General features: G+C 53.4%; 1 protein-coding gene across 1 annotated transcript in view; it reads left to right on the top strand.

Moving 5' to 3' along the window:
• Window positions 1-4,962, top strand: part of SLCO2A1 (solute carrier organic anion transporter family member 2A1) — a 29,474-nt gene extending 24,512 nt beyond the window's left edge. The window contains exons 10-14 of the mRNA XM_035544678.2: window positions 2,168-2,327; window positions 3,005-3,174; window positions 3,750-3,814; window positions 3,971-4,091; window positions 4,215-4,962. Coding sequence (XP_035400571.1) covers window positions 2,168-2,327; window positions 3,005-3,174; window positions 3,750-3,814; window positions 3,971-4,091; window positions 4,215-4,335 — 637 coding nt within the window. The 3' untranslated portion in view covers window positions 4,336-4,962. The remainder of the gene's footprint in view (window positions 1-2,167; window positions 2,328-3,004; window positions 3,175-3,749; window positions 3,815-3,970; window positions 4,092-4,214) is intronic.
• Window positions 4,963-10,986: the final 6,024 nt, after the last annotated feature.

Consider the following 10,986-nt stretch of genomic DNA (forward strand, 5'->3'; position numbering starts at 1 on the left):
GCTCTGTATTCCTCCCTTCTCCAGCTCTTGACCTGATTATCTGTGGGGTGGGGTACATGTAGATGGAGGCCAAAAGGTGGTAGAGATTACCTCCTCCTGGATCCTGCTGCCTGGAGGAGATCTAAGCACTATACAGCACAGAAAGTTTGGGAGGGCATTTATTCCTGATTGTTCTGTACCAAACAAACGGTATATTTTTTCATTCTAACCCTGTATTTCTAGGGGGAAATTAGAAGTGTTAGTGTTAGTGACCGTGTCCACAAGGAGCACACTCCGTTCCAGCTAGACATCATCACCTTTCTGCTCGCCTGGGTGAAAACTTCTGGCTCTCACCACATCTTTTTACTTACTGAAACAACATTTAGACTCCAGCCCAGGCTTGCTGTCAAGTGCATTGTACACAGGCCATTTCTCAATGCACTGCCAGCATATCAGCAAGGGGCTTTTGGACATGTTTCCCTTTGCCAGCGATAAGCCTCCTGTCTCACGGTATGGTGGAGAGGTGAGGGACAGGGCAGTTCCCACACTTCTCCCCTTGCGCACTTAAAAAACGCTCAAATAACAACAGTGAAGCAAAAAAAAAACAGTGCTCTGCAAACAAACTCACACATGAACTGCAAGTTTCTATTTTGTGCTGAGGTGTGTGCTGTTAATGTAAGTGTGTATACTGCTAATTAACAGTACACCGGCATATACTGTTAATTCAGGAGCATACGAAAATCCACCGAGGCATTGGCATCCCAGCTTTTTGTGAGAGAGCAAGGCTTTGAACCCTCAGCTCAGGATCAGGTGTTACATGTGCTAAATTTTGGAAGGCACCTTGGCCTCACAGCACTCACCTCTTGCTGCCAGCGTCAGCCCCCCTGGGACACACCAGTGCTTATGGGGTTTGCAGGTGGAGTGGGGAGCCGGTGGAGGGGCTTGCATGAAAAAAAGGAGGCTGGAGGAAGGCAGGGATTTGTCTCACATTTACAGCCAGTGTCCTTAGCTCACAGACCTAGCTCAGCCCTTGCTTTTTCTGCAGTCCTGTGTAGCACATGGGATGGGAGAGATGAGGCTGTAGGGTTTGGGGAGCTTGAGGTGGATCCTTCAACCTCTAGCAGCTCCTGAGATTGCAGAGATGCTGGTGTCTACACAGGGAGAGTCAGTCCACGAGTGGCACGGAGCTGCTTGGGAAAGCCTGTGTTGGAGTTGTCCGTGCTCCCACTTGCAGCAGCTGCCTTGTGCTGGCTGGAAAGGAGCTAGGAACACAAAACTGTTGCCTAACACACCCGACGGGTTGTCTCCTTGGGCGTCGCATTCAAGCAGACCCTTCCTTCTCATCAGGGACTTTGCTAGAGGCTCACTTCCCGACAACAGCTGGGTTCTCCGCTTCTCATAGTCCCAGCTTTGACATCTCCGCCCCTCCCCCTCCCCCCCCCACCTCTCCTTCTGCAACACCTGCAAGAGTCCAGTTCAGCATGCAGGCTGCTCTGACCACTTGTAGCTGTGGCCTCGTATCACGGCAGAAACCTCCCCCCCCTTGCAACAGCAGCAATACTTAAGCATGAAATCCCCTCTCCCCTTGAGCTCCAGCTTGCTGGGAGTTAGGCGACTATGCCCACCATCCCCAAGGAAGGGTCAGGCAGACCGTGCTGCTCCAGCAGGTGAAACCCCTGGGGCAGGGAGGCAAGACAGAACAGATAATTTAGTTTGTCCTCTTGCCTTTCACACTGTCATCAGGTTTGTTTGGAAGTGAGCCCGCTTCCAGTTGCTGTCTGGATGGCGTTTCCAGCTGAGGCTCCTTGCACATCTGTTTGCGTGGTTTTGGATGAAGCCCAGAAAGCATTTCTCCAGGCATTTGCTGATTAGTTTTCAGCTGGGGGAAAAAAAATAAAATAAAATAAAATAAAATAAAATAAAATAAATGTGTGAGCACTTGTTTGCAGACATAACACAATTATGGACTGCTAAGTTCACTGTACACTGCAGAGGTACCTGCAGGGGATCAGGATCTGGCACAAGGCCAGCCTGCTGCTGGCAGCATCCCAGCGCACATAGGAACAGGGAAACTGGTTAGCTAGTAAGAGGTCTGAGGAGATGTTTTTTTGTTTTGTTTTGTTTTGTTTTTCCTCCTGTCCTATTTCTTCATTTTATTTATTTTTATTTATTTTCTACTCTTTGGCAGAACATCGAGTTCCCAGCCGCAGGTTAAGGCGCCGAGTGGGTGCCACTGCTCCGAGCACATCTTTCACCCGGTGTGCGGAGAAAACAACGTGGAGTACATCTCACCCTGCTTTGCTGGCTGCACCAACAGCAGCACTAATTCCTCTGCTCCTAAACAGGTGGTGAGTAGTGGGACGGGAGCGTGGCCACCAAGCCAAGCCATTGTGTCCATGCCAAAATCCAGAGCGCTTCCAAGTTTCGGTTTTGGCAAGGTGGAGTGCACTTTGCTTGCTGGTCACAGCAGAGGCTACTGCAATGCTGTAGGAACTTGGACGTAGTAATGTGGTAGAGCTGTTTGGAGGGAGGTCTGTGTCTACCTGGAGGGCTGGACTCCGGAAAAGTTGTGATGGAGGAGACCAACTTCCCTTTGGCTGTTAAAGGGCTGGCTGGAGAGCACGAGCACTGCTAGCATGCCATTTTCCCAACAATTTAACATTCTGAACAAGTTGCCCATAAAACACCTCCAAGTAGAGCAAAAAGTCCAGTGCCTGCAGGCATCTGATGTTCACACTGAGCATTCCTCAGTGCTCAGAGCAGCAGTTGTGCCAACCTTCCCATTGAGCAGGGCGGCCCTGCTCAGGGAATGGCTGGAAAGCCCTGGCCGTCTGCCGGGACAAATGGGAAACAGCGGCACGTCCCCTTGCAGGAGGCCGGGACGCTCAACAGGATGCTGTGGCCATGCCTTAAAATCAAAGTTGATGCTCTCATCGCTCTTATGCAAAGTGATGCGGTCTGGTGCATTGCTTGACTTTGGGAGTTTTATGTGTTTTTGTTGTTTTTCTTAAAATGTTTCCAACAGACCTACAGGAACTGTTCCCAGATCTCTGCTGGGAATGGGCTGTCCTCCGCCAAGACCGGCTCCTGTCCCCTCAGTTGCTCCCACATGCTCCTTCCTGCCATCTTCCTCATCTCCTTCGCCGCCCTGGTAGCCTGCCTGTCCCACAACCCCCTCTACATGATGGTTTTACGGTGAGCAATGGACAGGGGGGCCTGCAGAGTAATACGTTTGAGCTGCGTATATGTCTGAGAAGGAGAAGGGTGCTTTTTCACCAACTGACCAAGTTTTGCAGGTTTCTCTGCTCATCAGAAACTTGCCCATGAGGGTCTGCAGGAAGCGGGAACCCCCTTGTTTTAATGCTTTGAGTGCTCCTGCAGAGAGACCCCCCCCACTCTCCTCTACCACCCCTGGAAATCAGGGCAATTTCCTAAAAATCAGAGTGTTTCCTACTTCAGCAAGGCTGTTCCTTGAGTTTGATGTACTGGGAGACCCAAGCAGAGCATTCCTTAAAAACAAAACACTATGCTTCATCACCTTCTTGAATTTTCAACCCAACACCCCCCCCTGCCCCCCTCCTCCAGTTTCCCAGCAGACCTCCCTGATGCAAACCTGAGCTCATCCCACTACCCCAGGGTGCCTCCGCTCCCCCTCCCCAGATGGAGGAACTGAGGAGGAACTGGCTTCATGGCTAAACCTGGCAGCGAAACCAGGAGAGCTGAGCCACCACTGCCACCAGCTCTGACCTCCTGTGGCTTCTCCCCTGCAGGGTGGTGAACCAGGAGGAGAAGTCATTTGCCATCGGAGTTCAGTTCTTGCTAATGAGGCTGCTAGGTGAGTGTCCATCTCCTAATGAGGCTGAGGGAGGGCAGCAAGGTGCTCAGAGGCTTGCTGGAGCCCCAGGAGGTGTTGAATCTCCTCGGGGACAGAGAGTAAAGCACACGAGCAAGGCAGCGCAGGCAGCCTAACTCGGTTCCCTCCTCTCCAAAGCCTGGCTGCCGGCTCCGGCCATGTTTGGTGCCCTCATCGACTCCTCCTGCATCTACTGGCAGAAACAATGCTCTCAGCGCCGCTTCTGCACCTACTACAACAATGACTTCCTACGCAACAGGTACCTGTCCCCAGCCCCGGTACCTGGGGTCGCCACGGAACAGTCCCTCAAGCTGGCACTGCTCCACGCACAGCTGGGGGGGCCACCTCTGGATAGGACATCTCCATCTTCTTCTCTTAACAGGTACCTGGGGCTGCAGGTGGGGTACAAAGTGGTGGGCACCGTGCTCCTCGCCCTCATCAGCTGGAAAGTGAAGAGAAGCAAGGAGTACAATGTACAGGAGAAGGCAGCGGGACTGGTGTAGCCCACCCAAGGACTGACTCTGCACCTCCCGTCCTCACCACTACTACCTTGTCTTTTGGGGAGTTTTGGTGGGGTTTTTTGTTGTTTTGTAAGGGAACAACTTCACGATAGCAGCTCTGAACTCCTCTCACGACACACACGGCAGCCGGTGACCAGCCCGTGGCAATGGCATCTCTGTGCTCCCGGCAAGGGCTGGTCCTCACCAGTCCCATTTTGGCTGCTGACCTGGGACACATCGTGAAACAGCTCCTCCCAGGCTCTTGATCCAAGTCTCACCCATCACTTCAGGCTCCCCAGGGAGCAGGAGGTAGATGGGACTGGAGTGCAGCCCTATCCTGTATACCCAGAGATGCCAGCAGTGGTCCTGGCCCTGCTCCACTGTGACTTTTCCAGCCAGGTGATTCCCCCTGGCAAGGACAGGAGCAGGGTGAATGGTTGCCAAGTCCTGGGGGCTTCCCTGTCTGCCCCTGCCCACCCCTCTTGCACAGGTCAGCGTGGACGCGCACATGCATTGTGAAAAGATGTCACCTGCGGTCTACTACAGAACATTTTGGGGTGGGTTTGGTTATTGTGTTGTGTTTTGTTTTGTTTTATTTTGTTTTTTAATAAAGGTCACTTTTCCAACTGCAGTGGTTTGTTGATCGCCCCCACCCTGCCCAGAGCCATCCCCAGGGGCAGGCAAGGGATGGCACTCAGCTCCTGCCAAGATGATGGGATGGAGCTGGGACTTGGTGAAGGGCAACTGCAGTGGAGCCAGGACAGGGGATGGAGCTGGGACAGGAAATGGAGCTGGGATGGGGGAACAGAGCTGGGCACGGGAGATGGAGCCACCATGGGGGATGGAGCTGGGCTGGAAGCGGGGAAGCTGCCTTTGGTCATGAGGCTGCCAAAGGGCAGGGACGAGGAGAGATGGAGCCATGCTGGGGGCTTCAGCACAGTAGGGAGCCTTGGGGGATGCTCACTCCCTGCTGCGTGAGATCAAGGCAGGGCACTCCTGGGCTTTACTGCTGCCAAACCACATGAACTTGTCACATGTGCAAAACAGAATCCTGTTTGTTTGTTTGTTTTTCCCATGCATAAAGATCTACTGGTTTGAGATGAAGGGAAGACACGGGTTGGGAAGGAAAGCTTCCCAAACTGCTCTCCAGGCACGACAGGGTGGTTCCTGCTGCTCCCAACGTGATGGAGGCATGAGGGACGGCTTTGACTTTGGAACTCTCCTGCCTCGGGGACAGCTGCAGCTGGGGAAGATGCCCCCAAACTTGCTGGCTGTCTCTGGATCCTGTGAGCCAGCAAAGCTGTTGCTTGATCCAACGTATAGGGCTGAGCGCTCGTTCTGCTGCTGCGGGTCACTTTGTTAGCACCGCTGGGAGAAGAATTGCTCCTTATTTCTGGAGGCTCCCACCCCGCTTTCACTAGGGTGGGAAAAACAATAGTAGTTCTTGCCTCCATTTTCTGAACAGGGCGTTTCAGTACCCTGATTGGAGATAGGCTTTCTAGCCTTTAGTTAAGCCAGGGGGAAGGTGGTGTGTTCCATAAAGCTTGAAGAAGAAAGATCTTGGCAGGTCAGAGGGCAGTGCTTTGTGTACCACCCTGCTGGTAGAGCACACAGTGCACACTGCTTTCGGGGAGGTCACCTCCAACTCACAGAGATGCCGGGTGGTTTGGAGCCACACTTGCCCGTTCAGATGGGTCAGTGTAAAATCTCCTGCATCCCTGCCCCGGATCCCTCACACCCTCTGTTTCCTCCGTACCCACAGGAGCAAAGACCCAGCAGGATGCTCAATGTAGAGCTGTGGGACCCATTTTGAGTCACGGAGCCGCAGGCGCTTGCAGCAATGGGGACGTTGCTGGGGCTGGGTCACCGCTGGAGGCCTGCTGGGGGTTGTTGGGGGAGGACATCATGGTTCCTGCTCGGCATTTCTGTGGTTCTTCCTGCAGATTCAGGACACAGCAGGGCAGGAGGGCTTCTGCAGAATCATCTCCAGCTGCATCTGCGACTCCACCATGGACATGTACAATACCAGGAGTGAGTGGGGTAGGTCCACTGGCAGACTTGCCAGATTTCAGTGAACTATGGAGATAATAATCCATTGTTTCCAGCAGGTATCTCTTGGTCCTGGCATGGTAATTCACATTCCCAGGCTAGAAACTATGTAATTCCTCCTGCAGCCTGGTAGACAGGACATGGCATCATTCATACTCAGGCTTACAACCAGGGCTCTGATAATCAGACATCTTAAATGACTGCTGATCCACTTAAACACTTCCACCATTGAGAGACAAGCAGAAAACATGGGTTCGCAATAACAGGACAAAGGTTTTGAGCACTTCCCGCAGAGAAATTGCCTGTTTGTTAGCATGGGCACATAGAGAGGGCCTCTCAAGCTGTTGATGGTAACACTCCCCTTGCTGCATGACTGAAGGAGAGGCAAGGTCCTAAACAGCGGCCACCACTGCCGGGGCACGTTGGGCAGCCAGGCCCAGTGACAGCTGGTAGGCAAGTCTTCCAGCTTCACCCTCCGCCTCCCTTCAGGCCAGTTGGTCCTCTTGGCAAGAGGAAGAGCCCTTGTGTCCCAGCCTCATGTCTCAGCCTCATCTCCCTGCCTCACATCACAAGCTTGTGTCCCATTCCCATGCCATAACATCAAGTTCCAACCTCACCTCACAGCCTCAAATTCCAGCCTCGCGTAACAGCATCATGTCAAAGCATAACATTGCAGCTTCGAATCGTGGCCTCACTTCAAGGCATAACATCGCAGACTCAAGTCCCAGCCTCACCTCACTGCCTCACATCCCAGGCCTGTGTCCCAGCCTCGTGTTACAACCTTAAGTCCCACGTTGTGACATCTCACAGCCGTATCTCTTCGTGTGCCAGAGTTCCCACAGCTGCTTCACTCCCACTCTCACAGCTCCCAGGCCATATTATATATATATATATTTATTTATATTTATATACCCAGTGCCTATCACAATAGTGATAAACACTCTTGGGAACCACTCTGATGGCAGGAGAAAGACCAAGAGTTGGCCTGTCAGTACCTCAGCACTTCTGTTTCCAACCAACTTAAAAACAAACAAAAAACCTAACTAACTAACATACAAAAAACAAACAAACAAACAAAAAAAACACAGGACTTTGCTGCCAGCCTGGCTGGCTGGCTGCTGTTTAATACTGCTACTCTCAGGGTTAGAGGGGGGCCTACTGTGACTGGCAAGTTTGCACTGTGTCTCCTCCAACTGCTGCAGAACATATGCAGCTCTCATATCCCGGAGATCCAACAGCCACATCGCTCCATCTCCCCCTGCCTTATCCCTCCCTCCCTGTGCTCCCAGTTCACCCAGCCCTATCACCCTCTCCTCCCCAGCTCCCAAAGAGCCCTGATTATTCCCAGGTCACAGGACCATATCCTTGCCACTCCCCCTAGTGAGCACAGCCATTTCAGATGATCTCCTTTCTCTGGAGGGGACGGACCACACCAGAGTGATGGCTCCCCTGCCCTGAATGTCGTCACTGCTCTTCTGCCTTCCTCAGACAGCTTAATTCAGGAGGAGTTCATCCCACCACTCGCCCCCGGGGTGATTTGTGCCAGCCCTCCCTTGTCACCTCTGTCCGCCCACCACTGATGCCCATCTGCAGCAGAGTGTGGTTCCCCCTACAGACAAGAGACTTTTCTCCAAGCTGGAGATGCTTGCAGCATTTTCTAGAGCACATGGGTGGCCACAGGGTTCTGCTCCCCACCGGCTCCCTGGGGACTGGGGCTGGGGACTGGTACTGGGACCAGCCCACTGCAACATCCTGCCCGGTACCTACAGGCTTGGCTGAGTCCCTGTCTAGAGACAAAACAGCCCGCACCAGAAAAGCATGGCGTCAGAAGAGAGATTTTGTGCAATGGATCTGTATGTGCCTGTCTGACTGCAAAGCAGCTCTGGCCACCACTGCTTCCCTGTGCCATGGGAACAGCTCCTGCCACCGCTCCCCGCATCTCCTGTGGGCACCTGCCACCTGCAGCCGTTCCCGTCCATCCGTCCTCTCCCTTCCACGATGGGCATTCCCAAACAATTTGTGGGGTGGGCACATGAACTGAGAGCAGGCTGTGTTAAACCCCCCATTTGCTGCACGAATGACTGCAGGCAGTTGCCTTATAATGGGAACACCAAACAGTTAATCACGTAATAATTGTGGCTGCCGCCACCAGTCTGTCCCCAGGAGAGGCCCGGCCGTGCTGCCCAGCAGCGGGGCCTGGCACGGCAGTGCACGTGGTCTGTACACCTGGGGACCCTGCCATCCCCCGGTGGCATGGCGACAGCAGCCTCAGACAGCGTCCAGCCTCAGACACAGACCACAGGCTGGCCAAGCCCATCTGGCAGCCTCCTTCACAGCTGCCCCAGTGCTCGGGCCTGGCTGAATGGCCACGCTTTGGTTCATGTCCCTGCAAAACCACCAGACACACAGTGGGCTTGGGGTTGGAAGGGACCTCTGCAGGTCACCTGCTCCAACCCCCCCCTGCTCAAGCAGGGCCACCTGCAGCCAGGTGGACACTGGGCCGCACTGAGAAGAGCCTGGCTCCATCTCCTTTGCACCCTCTCTTCACATATTTACATACTTCAACGAGATCCCCACAGGCCTTTTCCACAATGAGCAGTCACGGCTCTCTCTAGCACTCCCCAGAGGACAGATGCTCCAGTCCTTCCACCAGCTTGGCTGCCATTCACTGCGCTCCCTCCAGTAGTCCCATGGCTCTCTTGTACTGGGGAGCCCAGAACTGGACCCAGTTCTCCGGCTGTGGGAACTCCAGCAAGCCTTGTGGTCTCCAGGTTTCCTCCCCAGGGCCTCAGCTTCAGGCTTCCCTGTCTTGAACTCCGGGAGGGTCCTGTCAGGCCATTTCTCCGGCCTGCCCAGGGCGCTCTGGAGGGCAGCACCACCCTCTGGTGCATCCATATCTCCTCCCAGCTTGGGATCAGCAGCAGACTTGCTGAGGGCACGCTCTGCTCTGTCATGCAGATCATTCATGAAGAGGCTGGGCAGGACTGGACCCGGACTTGACATTGTTGCTAGTTCATGTCCCAGCCTCACATCTGTAGTGGGTTTACATGGCAAGGTTTTGGTAGCAGGGGGCCATAGGGGTGGCTTCTGTGAGAAGAATCTAGAAGCTGCCCCATGTTAGATAAGGGCCCTGCTGCTGGCCAGAGCCAAGCCAATAAACGATGTTGTTTGTGCCTCTGTGAGAGCACATTTAAGAAAGGGAAAAATATAAAACAAAACAAAACAAAACAAAACAAAACAAAACAAAACAAAACAAAACAAAAAAAACAAAACAAAACAAAACAAAACAAAACAAAACAAAATGAAACAAAATTAAACAAAATAAAATAAAATAATAAAATAAATAAAACAAAACAAAATAGTGGCCACACAGCAGCTGGGAGAGTGAAACAAGTGGGAAACAGCCTTGCAGGCACCAAGATCAGATAAGAAGGAGGGGGAGAGGTGCTCCAGGCACACAGCAGAAGTCCTCTGCAGCATGTGGTGAGGACCTTGGTGAAGCAGGCTGTCCCCCTGCAGCCCATGGAGTACCACGGTAGAGCAGGGTTCCACACTGCAGCCCGTGGTGGAGCAGGTGGACCTGCACTGACAGAGGCTGCAGGCTGTGGAGGACCCCTGCCGGAGCAGATTCCGTGCCAGAGCTGCAGCCCGTGGAGAGGAGCCCATGCAAGAGCAGGGGGTCTGGCAGGAGCTGCTGCCTGTGGGGGACCCAGGCTGGAACAGTGTGCTCCTGAGGGATGGACCCCATGGTACGGACCCATACTGGAGCAGTTCTTGAAGAGTTGCTGCCTATGGAAAGCCCATGCTGGATCAGTTTGGGAAGGATGGCATCCCGTGAGAGGGACCCCACGCTGGAGCAGGGAAAAAGAGTGACCGAGAAGGAGCAGTGGAGACGAAGTGCTATAGACTGACCGCAGCCACCATTCCCCCGTTCCCCTGTGCCGCTCGGGAGGAGGAGGTGGAAGAGGATGGGTGGGGGGAAGGTGGTTTTTTTGTTTTATTTTGTTTCTTTCCTTTGCTTCTCACTTCTCTAGCTTGTTAGTAATAGGCAATAAATCTTACTGTCTCCCTATTCTGAGTCTGTTTTGCCCGCCACAATAATTGTTGAGCGATCTCCCCATCCTTATCTCAACCCTTGAGCCCTTTGCATTGTATTTTCTCCCCCTTTCCCTTTGAGGAGGGGGAGCGAGACAGCAGCTGAGGGGGAACTCGGCTGCCCACCCGAGTAAAACCACCACAACATCTCATTCTCACAGCTCAGCCTCACCTCCCAGCCTCATGTTCCAGCAGCACATCCCAGCAGCTTTACTGACTTTATGTGGTTACCAAGGCTTTGGTAGATGGGGTGAGGCTTCAGGGGTGGCCTCTGTGAGAACAGTCCAGCAGCTGCCCCATGCGAAAGATGAGCCAATCCTCGCCAGCTCCAAAGGGACTCACTGCTGGCCAGAGCCGAGCCACCAAGTGACAGTGGCTGCGCTTCTAGGAGAGCAAGTTTAAGAAAAGCTGAGAAAGTGCTGGGTGACAGAGCTGAGAGAGAGGGCTGAGATCATGGGAGAGAAACAACTCCCATTCCCCAATTCAGGGGAGGAGGCCAAAGAATAGAGG

Source organism: Cygnus atratus, chromosome 9 (assembly GCF_013377495.2).
Source record: "Cygnus atratus isolate AKBS03 ecotype Queensland, Australia chromosome 9, CAtr_DNAZoo_HiC_assembly, whole genome shotgun sequence".
Taxonomy (NCBI): Eukaryota; Metazoa; Chordata; class Aves; order Anseriformes; family Anatidae; genus Cygnus; species Cygnus atratus.